Below are 21,651 nucleotides of genomic sequence, written 5' to 3'. Positions count from 1 at the left end.
GTTGATTTGGCTTTTTCTGGATAGTTGTTTACATGGGAAATAGGTCTTCTTCTAGAGAATAACATACGAGAAAAGTTGGATAGAGGAGTAGCTAATCCGGAATGGTGGAGTATCTTTTCTGGTTATTACGTTAAACATCTTACTCACTCCATATTGGATTATTGCGTAATATTGATGGATATAGATGGAATGAGTAGAAATAGGTGGCTGACAAAGCAGTCCCAATTTCGGTTTAACGTAAATTTGGTTTTAGAGGAAGATTTTATGGAAGAAGTAAAGAGGGTGTAGGCGGTGAATAGTGTGGAAGTGCCTTTGAAATTGGACAATCTTGGGTTCACATTTGGTAGGTGGGCGAAAGTAAATCAGATGAACAGGAAATGTTCAACGTCCATGTTGAATGATCGATTAATTAAACTTAATAATGGTGATCCTGATGAAGAAGCCTTGGTAGAGTTGATTGAGATCAAGCCCGCACTAAATATGGAAGTTGATAAGGAGGTTAATTAAACTTAATAATGACTTAATTTTGACCAATTAATCTTTGCAATGTTTTATATAATATCATCTCTAAAGTGGTGGTCAATAGATTTAGACGTGTGTTGGACATTTGTATTGGTGAAGTCTAAAGAGCTTTTGTACCATGAAGAGAAATTGCAGATAATAATATTTTGATCGCATATGAAATTTTACATTGTAACGCCCCCACGCCCGAAACCATCATCGGAGTCAAGCTTGAGGTGTTACTAAACTTATCTTACCTTTTAAACAACTCTAAATCACTTATTTTAATTTTCGGAATAAACTGTTTTCCTGCATCATGGTTACTTAAAAATTTATTTCTCGAGTTTCAAAACTCAAAATTAAGATCCGTAAATTTTTCATAAAACTAGACTCATATATATATCTACTAATTTTTTTCTAGAATTTTTGACTTAGCCAATTAGTACAGTTTATTAGTTAAAGTTTCCCCTATTTCAAAACTCGACTGCACTGACCTCTTCTTACTACGAACCATTTTTATTCCTGTACAAAATTCATATGACTAAGTCGTTTGTTTCTCTCAAAACTAGATTCAACAAGAATTCTAACCATATAAATTATACCTTCTAATTAGTTTTGTACAATTTATGGTGAATTTCAAAGTGGAAACAGGGGATCCAGAAATCGCTCTGACCCTGTTTCACTAAAACTCAGATATATCATAAAATATAATACTTTTACCTATTTTGCTTATTCCATAAGAAAATATACATAATAAGATTTAATTTCATATATTATTCATCTTCAAACTATGTTTCTAAAATTTTAGTGATTTTTCAAAGTTACATCATTTCTGTTACTTGAATCTGTTTTAGGTTACTTTCACATTTTCATAATTTTCATGTGATAATCATCATTCAATCATACATATTAATAAACATGTATATCATCAGCTATTTTCTTAGCTAATCACTAGCAAGTATTTACACATCATTCATTATTCATATTATACCAAAAGTAGCTAAGTTTCTATACATGCCATACCCAAAACAAAACGTCTAGTTATACCGAGTTATTTCTTTGATAGTGTGATCGGCCTCCGACATTTCCTTCGATCCCGAGTGACTAGATAAGTACTATAAGAAGAAGAAAATAAAGAGATTAAGCACTAGGCTTAGTAAGCTTACAAGCAAATAAATCACAACATTCAACATAATGGATAATTATGCATAATATCATCTAACATCATAAATTTCTTTACTTCTCAATTTCTATCTTCTTCTTTATTCCCTTACCTTCTTTCTTACGACCTTTCCTTTTCATAAGTATAATCTACTTTTCCTTTGCTGTTAATTCACTGTAATTTAACTCGTATCCTGACCCGTTGAACCACTCGGAATACTAAGGATACTAGGGTCGTTCTGCTCATCAATATCTCGCCAATGCCATGTCTTTGACATGGACTTACATGAATTATTCTGTCTCCAATGCCATATATAATATGGACTTACATGGCTCAATCTGTCTCCAAAGCCATATTTCTAATATGGACTTACATGGCTCATTTCTATTTTGTCCTGTCAACCCTAATATCCTAACATTCCTAGGGTTCAACCGGGGCTTTCTAACACTTTTCCTCTGTCACTTCACCTTAAATTCGACTTTAAATATTTTCATAACATAATATATAAATGCTGGAAATTGACAATAATAATGTAAAATAAAAGAATATTGTATTTATTTCTGTAAACTTACCTTGATACAAAATGTGACTAAACCTTACAATTTAGTCCTTTACTTTTTCTTTTCCTCATTCTTCTTTGGATTCTTGATCTATAATATAAAATATTTCTACTCATTAGCATTTATTTGATTTCTATTTCACTTCACAATTTATGCTGTTCAAAATTCGAAATTGCACTTTTACCCCAAAATTTACAGTTTTTACAATTTAGTCCCTGCTCAATTCACCCATCAATTGAACTAATTTTTTTATAAATTAACACTTTTATTTTATCATTATAAACTATTTCACAGCCTTTGATATTCTGAATTTCAACACCAACATCTAATTCACAATTTTGCTCACAATTAGGTACTAAATACCATTTTCTATCAAAATGACTTAATAAAACAACCTTAATATGAAATTAGAACTTCAATTTCATAATAATTCATCATAAACTACCCTTACTCAGCCAGGGTAACTTCCAATTTCACCCACCAAATCAAAAACTAATGAATTAGATGATTGGACCTAATTGTAAAAGTCACAAAAACATAAAAATTACTAAGAAATAGTAAAATTAAACTTACATGGTGCAAAAATATGAAAAACCAGCATAGGAGACCTGCTACGGCGTTTACGGCTGAGAAAGATGAAGAAATGTCTAGATTTTCAATTACATCATTTTTTAACTATTAACTTTTATGCTAATTCCAATTTTGTCCCTTGTTCACATTGTTTTCTTGCTTATTTCATACCCAAACCGTCCAGCCATTAACCTTTGGGTCTAATTGCTCTTTAAATCCATCTTTTTAAATACTTAAGCTATTTACTCACAATTTAACAAATTTTGAGCTATTTTCAGTTTAGTCCTTTTTAATTAATTAGCTATCCAAACATCAAAATTTTCTAACAAAACTTTAATACTAACTCAATGACACTTCATAAATATTTATAAAAATATTTATAGCTCGATTTTCAAATTCAAGGTCTCGATACCTTATTTTTGACCCGTCTGACCTAATAAATTATTTTAATTCACTAATTTCACCATTTCACAAATTCTTCTAAATTCTTACTTGACTCATAAATATTAAGTTACTATCTTGTTCAATCTTATTTGTCCGATTTAGTGATCTCAAATCACCATTTTTGACACCACTGAAAATTAGGCCGTTACATTCTACCTCGGATTTGTGGTTTCACAACCACTGTTCCGTTTAGGCCCTATTTCGGGATGTTACATTTCTCCCCCCCTTTAGGGATTTTCGTCCCAAAAATCTTACCTGTGAAGAGATTTTGGTACTATTTTTGTATAGCCTCTTCGGGTTCCCATATAGCCTCGTCTACCCAATGTCTATTCCATAGTATTTTCACAAGTGCAATACTTTTGTTCCTTGATTGCTTTACCTCTCGAGCTAGAATCTTTACCGGTTCTTCACCGTAAGTCATGTCTGGTTGAATCTCAACCTTTGTCTAAGAAATCACATGTGACGGATCTGAATGATAACGACGTAGCATAGACACATGAAATACATTTTGAATCTTCTCTAACTCAATCGGGAAAGCTAACCAATATGCTAATGGTCCGACTCTCTCAATCACTTCAAACGGTCCAATAAAATATGGACTTAGTTTGCCTTTCTTGCCAAATCTGAGAACTTTCTTCCACGGGGATACTTTCAAAAAAGCATCACCAACTTGATATTCGATCTCTTTTCTTTTTAAATCGCATATGACTTACGCTCGTCTCAAGTCGCTTTTAAACAATTTCGATAACTTTCACTTTTCTTCATTTCTTTAACTAGATCAACCTTGTAAATCCAGCTTTCTTTAAGCTCATCCAATATAAAGGTGTGCAACATTTACGTCCATACAAAGCTTCATAAGGTGCCATCTTCAAACTCGACTGATAACTATTATTGTAGGCAAACTCTACTAATGGTAAATATTTTTCCCAAGCGCCTTGAAATTCCAAAGACACAACATCTAAGCATATCTTCAAGTACGAATAACTCTCTCGATCGACCGTCGGTTTGAGGGTGGAAAGTCGTACTAAAACTCAACTTTGTGCCCAAAGCCTTCGTAATTTCTTCCAAAACCGTGAAGTAAATCTTGGATCTCTGTCTAAAATGATCGATAATGGTACCTGTGTAGTTTGACTATCTCGACATATACAACTCGCCAACTTGTCAAGTGAATAATCCATCTGAACGGGATAAAATGAGCCGACTTCGTTAACTTATCAATCACAACCTATACTGCATCTTTCTTTCTCGGTGTAAACGGCAATCCTGTCACAAAATCCATAGTAACTCGATCCCATTTCCATTCAGGGACTAGCACAGGCTGCAATAAACCTGAAGGTACCGATGTTCGGCCTTTACCTGGCCGACAGATCAAACATCTAAAACAAACTCAAATGTCCTTTTCATTCCTACCCACCAAGACATTTTTTTTTAAATCATTATACATCTTTATACTACCTGGATGAATAGACAAAGAACTACTATGTGCTTCCTATAAAATCTTTCGAATAAGCTCATCATTCTTCGGTATGCATACCCTGTCTCGGAACATCAAACAACCGTCGAATCGATCCGAAAATCGACTCTACATCCGACTCAAGACCGATCTCTTTTGGTTAACAACTCACTATCATTTTTTTTTTGAGCTTCACAAATTTCTTCAAGAAACATCGGTTTAGCTCTCAACTCAGCTAAGATAAAACCATCATCCGATAAGGCTAGACTAGTGTTCAAAGCTCTTAATGCAAATAACGATTTCCTACTCAAAGCATCAAGAACAACGTTTGCCTTACAGGTGATAATCGATCACTAGCTCATAATCTTTAATCAACTCTAACCATCTTCTTTGCCTCAAATTCAAATCTTTTGAGTCATCAAATATTTCAAACTTTTGTGATCGGTGAATATGTGGCACTTCTCACCGCATACAAATGATGTTTCCAAATCTTCAACAAAAACAATGGCGCTAGCTCTAAATCATGTGTCGGATAGTTCTTCTCATGTGGCTTTAGTTGTCTAGAGGCATAAGCAATTACCTTCCTTCCTGCATAAGTACACAACCAAGTCCATTCATGGACGATCATCATAAATCACAAACTCCTTACGGTTCTAGTTGCACTAAAGCAGAGCTTTAGTCAACAATGCTTTTAACTTGTCAAAACTCGTTGACACTTCTCATCCATTCAAACTTGACATCCTTTCGCAGCAATCTTGTCGTGGGTAGCTATCATGGAAAATCCTCTACAAATCGCCTATAATATCCAAGCAAGACCAAGAAAACTTCTAAGTTTTGATACATTTCTAGGAGGCTTCCAATCAACAATGGCTGAAATCTTGCTCGGATCAACCTTAATACCTTCACCTGAAACAATATGTCCAAGAAAACCAACTTCTCGTAACTAGAACTCACTTTTGCTGAACTTAACATACAACTGATTATCTTTCAGAATCTGTAAAACTGTTCTCAAATGCTCTGCATGCTCAGTCTCATCATGAGAATAAATCAAGATATCATCAATAAACAAAACTACAAACTTATCCAAGTACGGTCTGAAAATTCGGTTCATTAAGTCCATGAAAATGGCAGGAGCATTAGTCAAGTTAAATGGCATCACAAGGAACTCATAATGACCATACCTAGTCCGGAAAGCAGTCTTCAAGACATCTGACTCTTTAACTCACAACTGATAATATCCGGATCTCAAATCTATCTTGAAAAACACATTAGCTCCCTTCAATTGATCAAACAGATCATCAATTCTAGGCAATGGATACTTGTTCTTTACTGTTACCTTGTTAAGTTGCCGATAATTTAAGCGAATCTCATCGATCCGTCATATTACCTTGTTTCAATTCGAGAATTCCTTTCTCTTCGGTCAATAAACCTCGATTGATTACTTTTTACGAAATTCCTCCCGAAAGAAATCCCAAGTGACCCTCTCCTTTGGTACAACCGATACAAGTGTCTTCCACCAGTAGTAGGTGAGTCTCTAAGAAGTGATACTACACATTCCATACATTCCTCGGTGTACAAGATAACTCATCAAAGACTCGATAGTATTTTCTAACCAAAATTCGCTCTTCTGCATCATCATCTTTTGTTGCTCGGAACTCTTCGCCCCTTGTTTCTGATTCTATCAACTGGTGGATTTTCTCTTATCCTTGTGCACTGTGATTGGGGAGCTTGAGCTACATGGGTAGCCCGAGAATCATGAGGGGTGGAGGTCTAGCTACGGATTAAATGCGAATGAACTCGGCAAACAAATCATTCAAAGCTTGGAAGAGAACTTCTCGAGTCACTCCTTCCTGATTAACTGTTACTAGCCTATTCTCAGATGGCGCTACCCCTTCTACGGGAGCAGACGCATTACTTTCTACATCATCATCACCAGCTCACTCGGGATCCATTACAATAAAACAAAATATTTAAAAATCGTCAGGAGTCGTCACACTATCAAAATACAAGTATGGCATGTATAGCTAAACTTTTTCTCACACTAGCTGTTCCGAGAACCGACTAAACCTGCTCTGATACCAATAAATGTAACGCCCCACATGAAACCATCACCGAGTCAAGCTTGAGGTGTTACTAAACTTATCTTACCTTTTAAACAACTCTAAATCACTTATTTTAATTTTCGGAATAAACTGTTTTCCTGCATCATGGTTACTTAAAAATTTATTTCTCGAGTTTCAAAACTCGAAATTAAGATCCGTAAATTTTTCATAAAACTAGACTCATATATATATCTACTAATTTTTTTCTAGAATTTTTGACTTAGCCAATTAGTACAGTTTATTAGTTAAAGTTTCCCCTATTTCAAAACTCGACTGCACTGACCTCTTCTTACTACGAACCATTTTTATTCCTGTACAAAATTCATATGACTAAGTCGTTTCTTTCTCTCAAAACTAGATTCAACAAGAATTCTAACCATATAAATTATACCTTCTAATTAGTTTTGTACAATTTATGGTGAATTTACAAAGTGGAAACAGGGGATCCAGAAATCGCTCTGACCCTGTTTCACTAAAACTCAGATATATCATAAAATATAATACTTTTACCTATTTTTCTTATTCCATAAGAAAATATACATAATAAGCTTTAATTTCATATATTATTCATCTTCAAACTATGTTTCTACAATTTTAGTGATTTTTCAAAGTTACATCATTTCTGTTACTTGAATCTGTTTTAGGTTACTTTCACATTTTCATAATTTTCATGTGATAATCATCATTCAATCATACATATTAATAAACATGTATATCATCAGCTATTTTCTTAGCTAATCACTAGCAAGTATTTACACATCATTCATTATTCATATTATACCAAAAGTAGCTAAGTTTCTATACATGCCATACCCAAAACAAAACGTCTAGTTATACCGAGTTATTTCTTTGATAGTGTGATCGGCCTCCGACATTTCCTTCGATCCCGAGTGACTAGATAAGTACTATAAGAAGAAGAAAATAAAGAGATTAAGCACTAGGCTTAGTAAGCTTACAAGCAAATAAATCACAACATTCAACATAATGGATAATTATGCATAATATCATCTAACATCATAAATTTCTTTACTTCTCAATTTCTATCTTCTTCTTTATTCCTTACCTTCTTTCTTACGACCTTTCCTTTTCATAAGTATAATCTACTTTTCCTTTGCTGTTAATTCACTGTAATTTAACTCGTATCCTGACCCGTTGAACCACTCGGAATACTAAGGATACTAGGGTCGTTCTCGTCTATCAATATCTCGCCAATGCCATGTCTTTGACATGGACTTACATGAATTATTCTGTCTCCAATGCCATATATAATATGGACTTACATGGCTCAATCCTGTCTCCAAAGCCATATTTCTAATATGGACTTACATGGCTCATTTACATTACATCTGTCAACCCTAATATCCTAACATTCCTAGGGTTCAACCGGCTTTCTAACACTTTTCCTCTGTCACTTCACCTTAAATTCGACTTTAAATATTTTCATAACATAATATATAAATGCTGAAATTGACAATAATAATGTAAAATAAAAGAATATTGTATTTATTTACTGTAAACTTACCTTGATACAAAATGTGACTAAACCTTACAATTTAGTCCTTTACTTTTCTTTTCCTCGTTCTTCTTTGGATTCTTGATCTATAATATAAAATATTTCTACTCATTAGCATTTATTTGATTTCTATTTCACTTCACAATTTATGCTGTTCAAAATTCGAAATTGCACTTTTACCCCAAAATTTACAGTTTTACAATTTAGTCCTGCTCAATTCACCCATCAATTGAACTAATTTTTATAAATTAACACTTTTATTTTATCATTATAAACTATTTCACAGCCTTTGATATTCTGAATTTCAACACCAACATCTAATTCACAATTTTGCTCACAATTAGGTACTAAATACCATTTTCTATCAAAATGACTTAATAAAACAACCTTAATATGAAATTAGAACTTCAATTTCATAATAATTCATCATAAACTACCCTTACTCAGCCAGGGTAACTTCCAATTTCACCCACCAAATCAAAAACTAATGAATTAGATGATTGGACCTAATTGTAAAAGTCACAAAAACATAAAATTACTAAGAAATAGTAAAAATTAAACTTACATGGTGCAAAATATGAAAAACCAGCATAGGAGACCTGCTACTGGCGTTTACGGTGAGAAAGATGAAGAAATGTCTAGATTTTCAATTACATCATTTTTTAACTATTAACTTTTATGCTAATTCCAATTTTGTCCCTTGTTCACATTGTTTTCTTGCTTATTTCATACCCAAACCGTCCAGCCATTAACCTTTGGGTCTAATTGCTCTTTAAATCCATCTTTTAAATACTTAAGCTATTTACTCACAATTTAACAAATTTTGAGCTATTTTCGATTTAGTCCTTTTTAATTAATTAGCTATCCAAACATCAAAATTTTCTAACTGAAACTTTAATACTAACTCAATGACACTTCATAAATATTTATAAAAATATTTATAGCTCGATTTTCAAATTCAAGGTCTCGATACCTCATTTTTGACCCGTCGACCTAATAAATTATTTTAATTCACTAATTTCACCATTTCACAAATTCTTCTAAATTCTTACTTGACTCATAAATATTAAGTTACTATCTTGTTCAATCTTATTTGTCCGATTTAGTGATCTCAAATCACCATTTTTGACACCACTGAAAATTAGGCCGTTACATTCTACCTCGGATTTGTGGTTTCGCAACCACTGTTCCGTTTAGGCCCTATTTCGGGATGTTACATACATTCTTTAAAAGAAAAAGAAGGATGGGATCTAAGGGGTTTTTGCTTTGAAGTTAGACATGAGTAAGGCTTATAATTTAGTGGAATGAGTTTTTCTGGAAAGAATGATGACACGGATGTAGTTTTGTATTGAGTGGATTAATTTAGTAATGAAGTGTGTTACATCAGTGTCTTATTTTGTGGTGCTTAATAGGGTTCGAGGAGAGGTGTTTCGACTTTAGAGATATGTTAAACTTATATCTATTTTTAATTTGTGTAAAAGGTTTTTCGAGCCTACTTAATTTAGAAAAAAATGATGATTTAATTAAAGGGCAAAGGTGGAACGAAGTAGATTAGAGGTAACACACTTCTTTTTTTTTTTTTTTTGTAAATGACAGTATATTGTTTACCAAAATAAATGCAGTTAAGAGGATTGCAAAAGGAATATAAAAAAGTGTCAGGATAACTCGTTAATTGCAATAAGTCCCTTATTTATTTTAGTGGAAGTCATTTGAGACGCAAAAACAAATTGGAAGGGTACCTGGAGTGTAAGGATCTTTAACAACCCTAAAAAATAGTTTGGGTTGCCAAAGATGGTGGGACATTAAAAGATAGATGCATTTGTTAGGCTAAAAGAGAAAATGGTTAGGAGGATGGAGAATTGGAGTACAAGACAACTCTTAGTAAAAGGAACTGAAGTGTTTATTAAGTTCATTTTGCAAGTAATATCAATTTATGCAATGCAATGTTTTTTGTTACCAGGTTATATATGTTATGAGTTTGATAACTTAATTTCCAAGTTTTGGTGGTGTAACATTAATACCAATAAAGGAATTCATTGGTGTTAGTGGAAATCGGTACGTAGACCAAAGATGCACGGTGGATTGGGATTTAAAGACTTTACCAAATTTAATATGGCTTTGTTAGCAAAAAAGGGTTAGAGGTTAATTACGAATCCAAATAGTTTTTTAGCAAGAGTGATGAAAAAAAAGTATTATCCAAGAAGGGATTTCATGACAACTAATTTGAGTTCTTACCCTTTTTATACCTAGAGGAGTATTTGGAGTGCACGGAAGTTGTTGGAGCAGGGTTCTAGTTGAAGAGTAGGGGATAGAACTGAAATTAACATCTAGAATGATGTCTGGTTGCCAAGACTTGGTCAATAGAGGGTACAAGTGCAAGGATCAATACTGGTTACACAACAGTATCAGATTTAATCAATGTGAATGAGAGTACCTGAAAAATAGACGTGGTACATAGCCTGTTTGAAGAAAATGATGTACAGAGGATCTTGGCAATTTTGTTATCTAATAGCGTACGAGAAAACGAGTGGGTATGGCGAGGTGACAATAATGGGGTATACCCAGTGAAAAATGGGTACAAATGGATTATGGCTGAGGATACAGACATTCTAAATGATGATAGAGCATTACAGATTACACTGCTTAAAGCTTTTTACACAAAGCTTTGGAATTTACAAGTTGCCACCAAAATAAAAGTTACACTGTAGAGAATAGAAAATAGTTACATGCCTACTTGTTAGCTCGAAAGATCAGCTTGAAATCACCAAGAGGGGGTGAATTGGTTTATTAAGAAATTTGTGGAAACAACGAATGAATGAGCAACAATGAAGTAACGATTTATAGTGGTTTGGCCTCAATTGCCTACTCCACTACCTTAGCTGTCCACAGACCAGAAAGAAATCAGTTCTAAAAGTCCTCATTAGAAATTCTAAATAGTTAATTATGGGCACGTGTATGTACCTGATTGAATGCGTGTTGGATCCAATAATAGTAGAGGCACGTACATGCTTGCAAGCTTTACAGTTTGTCAAAGATTTAGGTTTTCAACGAATTTTGGTAGAGGGAGATGCATTGATAGTAATAAGAAAGATGAAATCAACTGAAGAGGATAAATCAAGAATAGGTATGCTAATTAGAGTTAATAAATACAAATTTGAGAAGTTTAAAGAAATAGAGATTCGTTAAGTATCTCGGGAAGCAAATATAGCCACCCATGGTTTAGCTTGAGAAGGAAAGTGGTTTGAACTGGCCAAATGCTGGATCGAAGAGGCCTTACCGAGAGTGAAAGAGTTGGTTGCAGAAAACAGACGACTACAATTGGAAGGAAATGAGGGAAGTTTCGAGTGGAATCAGAGAAAAGATGTCATGAAATCTCTAATGAGTTTTGTTCGGTTAGAGAAATGAAATCAGGACCGTCAATTTTTTATACAAAGGAAGATTTTGAGTTTTGGATTGCCTAATCTTTCATTGGTGAAGAACTGATTTGGGGAAGAAGAGGAAACCGTTCAATTTCCCATTGGTTTCTATTTATTTTTTATTTTCTTTAGATTTGGCTGTTTAGTTTCCTTTTTTTTTTTGAAGATTATTTTGTTTTTTATTTATTGCACTGACCTTGTTGGCTAATAGGGATAAGACAGGCTTTAATGGCAGGCAGGGGTGTAAACGATTTGTTTCTTCTCTTTAATAATTATTATTAGTGAGTTTTTTTATTAAAAAATGAATGTGCCAATTGAGCTAAGACTCAATTCTTATATCATAAAAATCTATATAAATTTATTTAAGCATATGAAAATCTTAAGACAAACTAAACATCAAACTTATCTGTTGTTAAGTATAATTTGCGAGTTTCGTCATAGTAAATTGCTAAAAAACGACCCTTTTATATCTAAAATAGCATTGTTTAGTCGTCCAAAAAATTATGAGTTCAATTTCCTCCCTCCAGCCATGGTAATGAAAGGGATTGTTTTTAAAGATGTGATAAGTTAGTAACAATATTAAGCTATTCTTTATTATATATTAAATTAAAATAAAAAATATTAATTGAGTATTAATTTATTAATATGATTGTTGTTATAATAATATGAAAGACATGTAAAAGAATGTTAATTTATTTATAATTTTTTTAAAAAATATTGACAATGTTGTTGATATAGTGTACAATAATAGAGAAGGAGAAAGAGGAACGATGAGGAGACAAATGTGGTGTTATAGAGGTCGATCCACTTGAAAAGGTTGACAGTTGGAACAAGGATAAGATGACAGGCTGACTAAGAGGATAGTTTCTCAGAGTAGCTTTAGGGTATAAAAAGTCGATCCTTTCTTCATCATTGGTTGATGTATTTATAAAAGAGATCTCATTATCTATTAACATGACGTGCCATATTGTTATTGTAACAGCTTATTTTTTAGTAAAATCAGAATAGTAGTTTCGGGACAACAAATCTGATGCAAAAAATTTATTTTATTATTATTTTAAGGTTTGCAGCATGATAGTAGCATCATATAAAAATTTCATGAAGAAATTTTATCTTTTGTATGCTTAGTTTGATAAAAAGGACGAAATCGCAAAAAGTGCAAGACTTGTATTCTATTAGAAAAGGAGTTAAATTATTATGAAATTTAATTATGAGTGGCCTTAAATGGTAATTAGACCATTAACATATTAGTGGACAATTAAGGACTTTAGTTATAATTATAAAGGTTAAAAGCAAGGTTAAAATTGTAATTAAGCTAATTAGTATAATAAAACAAAAAGAAAATTAAAATGTCATCTTCCTTAATGAGAAATACCACTGAAATTGAAGAATAGGAAGTCATAGCTAGGGTTTGAAGCATTTGGCCAACATTTGTAGTGCATGTAAGTGCATTTTTGCTCGGTTTTTAATGATTTCTATGGTTTTGGAGGAGTCGTAGTTTAATCTAGCTAGCCTAGGGACTAATTTGAAAAATTGTTAAAAGTATAGGGTTTTACCATAAATGAATGTTAGTTTTTTTTATTTGGTGGATGAAAATGAATGTTTGATAATAGTTGAACAATTTTTGTAAAGGAAATTTTGATGAACTTGTCAATAAGGGATTAGATTGAAAAACAGAAAGTATTCTTGGTGAAATTATGAAATAATTAAAATGTAGGGATTGTTAAGGGCCTAAGTGATGTTCGGCTATGGTGGGCTGGTATTAAATTTCATGAATTTCTATTTTTATGAGCTAGAGACTAATTTGAAATGAATTCAAAATTATAGGGGCAAAAGTGTAATTTTTTAAAATATGATTTTTGATTTAAATTGAATAGAATGAAGTTTTAATTAGTTAAATTTGAGGTAAGTTCGTATATTTAATTAACATTGAATTATGTTTGATTCAAATGCTTTTATGTTATATTCTTGGTATTACTACTCTACGAAAATATTCAACGAAGTTTTAGCGATTTTCGGATCCCGTTTGAACCTTAAGAATATATAGGATACAAATGACATGTCATTAGGGGTTACCGTGTTTTAGGTGCTGGTCTTGTATGCCCTACCGATGGTTGAGTTTCTAGCATGTGTTGCGGTTACTTGACAGCTTGTGTGAGCAGCACCGTGTAGCTACGTCCTAACTGACAACTTGTGTGAGCAGACCCACTTATGGCTCGAGAGAGAGCAATTATACGAGATATGAGATAGTAGTGGTTTCAACCACGTGTTAGCACATAGTGTGTGAAATTCTCGAGTATCCAATATTATTCTAGTGGTTCAACGGGGATACAAAAAGGGAAGGATAGGTATAAACTTCGACTTATAATGTCATAAAAGCATGAGAAAGGTATGAAATGATAGTGATTAAAGATTTTTAGTAAGAATGTTTACATGGAAAGCTTAAGGAAGCTCTTTGTTGTGTAATGAATTTGATTAAGTTATATGTTAATCACTATTGTGAATTGTTGTTGGTGCTTAGGCTTGTGCCAAGCAATGTTGGATATGCTCACTATTTTTGCCTTTAGGATTTTATAATGAAATGGTAAGTATTATTTATGATTTACGAACTTACTAAGCATTATAAGCTTACTTGCGTGATTTTCTCCTATGTTTCTAGATAATCGGAGGTTCGTACAAATTGGAAGCTTGTCGGAGATCCATCACACTATCCATCAGCTAAATCGGTGGTTTTTGATGATTTTGAGTCATGGTTATAATGACATGTATAGGTGTTTTGTTTAATGAATTTAGCCATTGTGTTTGGCTTGTATATATGTTATCTTGGCTGATGAATTAGTTGGTATGATATTAAGATTTTATGGTATTTTGTGTGCTTGATAATTTGATGTTCTGTTGGTTAAGATGATAGTAAGGAAATATTGATGGAAATGGTATGGTAACAATGAATGGTTGGTGTGGAATGAATGTAGAATGATGTTGGAAATGGCTAGTTTAAGTAGTTTGGAAGTGACCATCTTTTGGTCAAATTTGTATAGTATATGTTAGTTGGGAAAATGGTCATTTGGTATTAGTTGTGTATGCATTTTGGTATATGAAGATATGGATAAAAATGGCTTTGTAATTGTTCAATTGGTAAATTTAGTGAATGAAATGGTTAGGTGTTAGGTAAGTTTGATTGTTGAAATTGAGGTGCCATTTTGGCATATTGGTTGAATGGATAGTTTCTATGTTGTATAAGCTTGGATATGCATATACAAAGTGTGTTTTAAATGCTTGATTTTAGGTGCAAATGGCTTGTACATGATGTGTGAGTTTGGGTGAGAAAAATGGCTTGGGAATGGGCTATTTTTCGTCCACACGGGCGTGTGTCTCAGCCGTGTGTGACGCATGGCTAGACGACACGGCCATGTGTCCTCTGTAACCTTCAAAGGTTTGCAAGTCAGGCTGTTACACGACTTAGCACACGGCTTGGCATATGGGCGTGTGGGGTTATTTCGAAGGGTACACGGCCTAGCGCACGAACTTGTGGCTTGGCCGTGTAACCCAAGTCAATGAGTTACATGGGTATGGACATAGGCTGGGACATGATCTTGTGTCCCTATTTCGAATGTCCACATGGCCAAAGAAATGGACATGTTTTTTGGCCATGTGACCCTTACAGTTTGAAAAATTTTAACTTTTTCCAAAAAAATCATATGTTTCCGATTTAGTTCTGATTTGTTTATAATGTCTTTTTAAGGCCTTGAGGGCTCATAAAAGGGACCGTATGTATGACTTTGGTTGATGTTGTTATGATTTATGTGATGAATTGTTATTGTTAACTAATTGTACCTTGACATTATGCTCCGATAACACTTCGTAGCTCTAACCTTGTGACGAATATGGGCTAGGGGTGTTACAACCATGAAGAAGATTGTCCTCATCTAATATGTGAAAAGTGTACATTGTGAGGCCCAATCCATCATTCACTCAATTAGTACAAGGTTATTAAGCCCAACTAGACTCTACAAAAGCTCAAGGGCATGTTTACATTAGAAAAATGTTCACACCTAAAAAATAGATGCCTTAACATCTTGGAGGCAACGAAAGGTGAGAAGCCTTCTTATTATGAAAGATGGTTGAAAGCATGGAAGGCTAATGCTTCCATTACAAGGTGGGTGGTTGAGAGAAGTACTTTCTTTGACCAGATTACAAGAAGGTCAATGTTGTTTATACTACTGACATGTATCTCAAGGGTAGAGGAATATAACAAAAACAAACCATGATTATGAGTTATTATATGTTAAAAGATTAACAAACTTAAATATTAAATTATTTATAAAATTAAAAAAAAAAACATTACTACACTATTAAATTAAATCATATTTATAATAAATTTGTAAATATTCTATATGCAACGTGTAAATAATCTAGGAAGTGACGTGTTGAAGTTAAAACACATATACTATAATCGCTAATAACAAACTCCGGAAGGAGTGAAAAAATAATTATAAAATAATAAAAATGATTTCAGTTATTCAGTTGGAGTCGAGGGGGAGTACTAAGCGACGGCGTTTTCATCGGTGGTTTACTCGTTGACCAGGTTGGTTAGTTCTGGTTCTTATTTAAACAGTGTCGTCTCGTCGAATGAGAACTATCTTTTTTCTTTCTCTTTGGATCTCTTCTCTGCTCCCAACCCCATCCAACATTTTTAAGGTATTTTTTTTTCACCTTTTAGAATCTGTAAATTTTATAATTTCATATCTAAAATTTCAAATTTTTTGTGGGGTTCTTTTCACATATACTGAGATTTTAATTTGTATTTTATGAATATAATTATTGGATGATTATGCTGAATCTAAAAGTAAAAGAATAATGAATTGAGATATATTTGAATTATGAACAATTGTCTTCCATCTTCTAAAATCTTTTCTTTCTTTCTTTATTTTCAGGTTTGTTATGTCGGAAGTCCCTGATTTTCTGGTCTAAGATTCTAAGTAGTTAAGAGTTAGTTGTAATTTATTTTTATTGTTATTGTTCTGTCAAAATGTGGAGTTTTGCTTCAAATACCATTGCTAGCATTGGGTTAAAATGTTCAAAAGAGGCGAATCAAGCTTGTTCCGAGTGTTCAGATGATGAGCTGTGTTCAAATGGTAGTAGAGATGAAGGATTAGAGTGTCCCATTTGTTGGGAACCTTTCAACATTGTTGAGAATGTGCCTTATGTCTTATGGTGTGGTCACACTCTTTGCCAAAATTGTATCCTGGGTCTCCAACCTGCTGTTTTGAAACTCCCCACTCAGCAAATCAAGATCCCCATGTTCATTTCTTGCCCATGGTGCCACTTAATAGCGCTACGGCTAGTTTATAAGGGGAACCTCAAGTTCCCTCGGAAGAACTTCTTCATTTTGTGGATGATCGAGAGTTTGAATGGGGATAGGTATGGCATTTCCAGGAGAAATCTATCTGGGGACAATCAAGCCGTTGGCTCTCTGAGATGTAATTTAATGCTTGGCAATCAAGCTATCAGTGGTGTTGTTAGGAGAGGATCATATGCCAATCGTTCTGAACAAAATAGGTCTCTAGATACTGGTGGCAGAAATAATGCTGAGAGGCATCATTTCTCGCTTCATAAATCATTGGATTTCTTCATTCACTTTACATCCAAGTTCCCATTGGTCATCATTTTCCTTCTGGTTGTCTTCTTTGCAATACCGGGGAGTGCTGTTATCTTATTACTCCACTTTCTGGTCACAGTTGTTTTTGCCATCCCGTCTTTCTTGGTACTGTACTTTGCATTCCCTATGTTGGATAGGTTGGTAAGAGAAATCACCTCATGAGATGTTGCTTTCTCACTTCAAAGGTCAGAGAGATATATGGTTCCAAGTGAACACATCTATCCGTGTGATCATCCTTCTTCCAATGCTCGCTCCACTGCTTTTATTTGAAATTTAGTAGCTCCACGCTGGTAATGGGATTTTTTAGTATCCTGAAGCTTTCAGATTAATGCATTGTTTTTGATATGGACTGTGACTGAGTGACTTCAAAACATCTCAAAAGCTTGTTTTGGAAATTGTGGTTGTGCCCTTAATTAAATGTCATTGAAATGTCAACTTACTTGTTGTACAAGCTTGAGTTCTCAAAAGAATATAATTTGCAGTTAATTGTGGTGTTTTTTTTTTTGTTTATTTTCATAATTTTTCTGCATTTTTATATACAATTTGCTACTTTATATCGTTGCAGACAGTTCAAGTTAAGATAAATGGTTTTGCCGGTTGCTTAATCTTTTAGCCCTTGAAAATTATGAGGACTCATTGCAGCTTTTGTCATTGTGGTGTATGGCTTTACTTCCTATTATATTTTAACTGGTTTTTTTTAACTATTTCTGAATGCACAAATGGCCTCGTTGCTTTTGTCTAACTTGGGCTCGTATCTCCTGCTATCTGATGATTATTGAAATAAAGCTTGCTGCATTAACCTTGAAGATTCTGCTTATCTTCATTTTATTCTTGTGCATGATATAGAGCTCTTTTCATTATGGTTCAAATTCAGCGTGGAAACTTGCAGTATTGTTTATCTTTTGGTGACAGTTGAATGTTCATGCACAATCTAAAAGCCCTAGTAAGATATGGTTAACTAAGGATTTAAACTCTCAGCATGTTCTTGTTATCCTCAAGGTTTTTGCAGTTTCAAGTATTAGTTTCTTGTTATTCAGTAGTAATGGTGGGAGGTATTCAGATGGTTGGAGGGTTTATTTATTTATTTTATTTTTGTACTTTAGATTTATAATTTCCAGAAAAAGTTGGATTTTCATTCATGCTTCTGCAGCAATTGAAGTTTGGATTATACTGTCAATCTTCGAGACTATTCAAATTCCTTCATGATCAAAATAATATAAAACAATTTCTGCATTTTATCGTCACATCATTTGCGCTGTAAATTTATTATTTTATTTTGAGTAACAGAGTCTTTGTCCAAGACAAGGGCTAGGATTTTCTGCATGAGCTGCTATATGGCTTCATATATGTTCATACTAAAAGCATTGTGTAGTGGTTTTATATGTGACTTGAAAGTCATGATACTACTTATTAGTTAAATTCAACAGCAGAAGCATGTCATTGGAAGCTCTCCTGTTGTTCTAATTATGTTTGCCTTTTCCTTTGCTTTAAGCTCATCATTTCTTTGTCTAGCATTTGCCTGTGCTTTTGCTCCATCTGCAACTTGTTTGATGTAGTCCATTTCATTCCTAAATTTGGTTAAGGCTCTTGCTCTCTTTTTCTCCGATTCACTCTTCTGCTTGAAGAATTAAGCTGTTAGTTTCTAAGAAATAGTTGTAAATTAGAAAAGAAAACCATGTCTAACTTCTGAATAAGCTGTTAGTTTCTAAGAATTAGTTCGACTTTAGAAAACAAGTCTAACCTCTGCTTTGTCCAGCTTGCTTCTGGCCTTCTTTTTCTTCTTTTCCTCCCATTCGAGTATAGTGTTATTTAACTTCACATACCTGTAATTCATTGTTAGTGAAGAAGATCATATACTTCTAATTGCCTACAACTGTTTAGTACTAAACAATTACTGCTTCTCGGTGTCAATGTATTATTACCGGTCTTTGATTTTAACCATCTCTGCTTTCTCCCAAGCATCTGCTTTTGCTTGATCTGACCCTGGCCTTACTGTATGCTGTCTTTTGGGTTCTACCACCGGAGGCACAGGTTTAGGGGTAGGAGGCAGTTCGGGTCTTGTTGCAGGAGTTCCTGGTTTAATGGCATGATGGTCTGGTTTTGATGTTGCTCTTTCAGGTTTCGGTGCTGCACGTTCTGGTTGACTGGAAAGTGTATCAGGTTTCCGGGAACTTCCAGGTTCTGTACGACTAGAGCTGCCCGCGTTATCAGTAAAAATAGGAGGTCTTCTAAACGATGACCCATGTCTAGTTGCTTTTTCATCTTTGGCATCGGGTACTGGCACTTTGATGTCTGCACTGTCTGGAACTTTCTTGGAACCTTCACCTGTTAATTTGTTTTGGTTAAACAGGCAGCAAGAAGAATTCTTAATGCTTTGTTACATGGATATCCGGATTCTATTTCTTATGCCTTGAATCTTTACCTGAAAATTGTTCAGATACGATGCCAGGTTTCCATGTTGAAAATGTTGGACCTTCCTTTCTGTTCTTGTCCTTGATCGAAGAGGGTTCTGCAATCGATGTAATGACATATGCAGCAGCTGCAACTCCAACTACTTGCTCTGTTATATAGTTTGAATCATGATTCCAACTAGTCATTTTGCCAGAAAATTGGTTTTGAAACCAATAATGGGTTCTCTTCTCTGCAAAATCGGAAGTTAAGGTCAGTTATTGTTACTTTTGTCTCTTATTTCTTTCTCTCCCTAAAATGGTGATATAGGAAGAATGCAATTTTAAAGATGTTCATTGTTACAGCTTCAAAGAATCAAGGGATGTTATTTGCTCATCCAGGATTGAACATTTAAGAGATTTGGATACAATATAATACAAAAAACAACAGAGTTATACCTCCTTTGAAATGGTGGTAGACTTTGGTTTCTAGTACTGCTCAATTAATCTTCTGCTTTTCCCGGCCGGCACCAGAAAATGGCATAAGCGATCAGTCTAAGGATTATGCAGATAAAATTAGAAAAAGAAAAACATTTCATCATGATTTGAATTAAATAATGTTGGGTGAGAGATAATAGAATTATTACCTATAGATGCAAGTAATCTGGTTGATGGCAGATTCCTGTATCAAAAACAAAGGAGAATGAGGTGTGGCAAATTCTTCATTAATGGGTTCAAGAAAGAAAAGTGGAGGTATACAAGGAATGAATAGGTTGGGTGGTTTATAAAAGCAAAGACGAGGGAAGAAGTGGTGGTGTAGGTGATGTTCATAGGCGTAGAGACGAGCAGGCAAAGCAAGCTTGGGTTATATGCATTACTTTGTTCGCATGCAAAAGTCGGCTTTGGATATTCTTAACCCTCAGTCTACCACAAGATACGTATTCTTTCTTTGTCTTCAGGCTTTTGGGTTTATATTTATTTCATCTCTTTTTAAACAGTCTCGAGGGACGTTTCCTTTCCCAAAAGTTTGACAAGAATCTTGTTTTTGTCTGCTCACCTAGCTTTGCCTTTTTTATATCTTTTTAGTCATTGCCTACGTTATTACCACCACGCTTTTCAAGTTTTTAAATCTATTTATTGTATTTTTTTTCCAAACAAATTTATAAATGTTACTATATAATTTTCAGGGCTTTTTCCTTCTGAAAAACGATCAACTTAATCAAATTCTACTGTCTGAACAAGTTAGGTTTAAAAATATTTATAGGCAATACAAAATGAATTGATTCAATGTCTAATTAGGTTTATGAAATTTGATTTGGTTTATGAATTTTGATTTAGGATTAGACTTATCATAGAGGTTGAAAATTGGTTGAAAATTGGCAAGTGTTATTGAAAAGTTTGGTTGTGTTTATTAGACCTGCTCATGGGTGGTCCGACTCGAAGGTCCGCCTGAAATGTAGGAGGTTTGGGTAAAAATATAGGCCCGAAAAATGAGTTTAGACAAAAAAATAAGGTCCGTTTAAAAAATGGGCTAGGCCTTGGGTAATGCATTTTTGGTTTGGGTCCAGCCCAGTCCAACCCGAATTCACTAAAAGACAAAAAAATTTATATTTTTTTTATTTTTTAATGTTATTTTCTTGTATTTTTCTCCCTATTTTGTTATCATTTTACTATTATGTTGCTATTATTTTATTGTTATTGTTTGGATATTGTATAAAACTTATTTTATTGTTAATTTTATTATTATTTTAAAGGTATTTGTTAATTTTTGTTATTATTTTAATGTTTTTAGTATTTTTAATGTATTATATATATTTGAAAATTATATAAAATAATATAAAAATTAATATGGTTGAACTGAGTTTTAGCATTTTTATACGAGTC

General features: G+C 33.6%; 1 protein-coding gene across 3 annotated transcripts; it reads left to right on the top strand.

Moving 5' to 3' along the window:
• Positions 1 to 16,119: 16,119 nt before the first annotated feature.
• LOC108480580 (uncharacterized) lies at positions 16,120 to 20,947 on the top strand. Of its 3 annotated transcripts, XR_008280068.1 has the most exons (3): positions 16,120 to 16,419; positions 16,656 to 20,041; positions 20,134 to 20,947. XR_008280068.1 is itself a non-coding variant. In XM_017783626.2 (2 exons), the coding sequence occupies exon 2, from the start codon at positions 16,751 to 16,753 to the stop codon at positions 17,540 to 17,542; it is 792 nt and encodes a 263-aa protein (XP_017639115.1). In that variant the 5' UTR covers positions 16,130 to 16,306; positions 16,656 to 16,750; the 3' UTR covers positions 17,543 to 17,876. The 3 variants fall into 3 exon arrangements, 2 of the variants coding, with proteins under 2 accessions (XP_017639115.1, XP_017639114.1); XM_017783626.2 differs by lacking the exon at positions 20,134 to 20,947 and having other exon boundaries at positions 16,130 to 16,306; positions 16,656 to 17,876; XM_017783625.2 differs by lacking the exon at positions 20,134 to 20,947 and having other exon boundaries at positions 16,135 to 16,419; positions 16,656 to 17,876.
• Positions 20,948 to 21,651: the final 704 nt, after the last annotated feature.

Source organism: Gossypium arboreum, chromosome 3 (genome assembly GCF_025698485.1).
Source record: "Gossypium arboreum isolate Shixiya-1 chromosome 3, ASM2569848v2, whole genome shotgun sequence".
NCBI lineage: Eukaryota > Viridiplantae > Streptophyta > Magnoliopsida > Malvales > Malvaceae > Gossypium > Gossypium arboreum.
The sequence above is the reverse complement of the archived record's forward strand: the minus strand, read 5'-3'. Positions and strand labels throughout refer to the sequence as shown.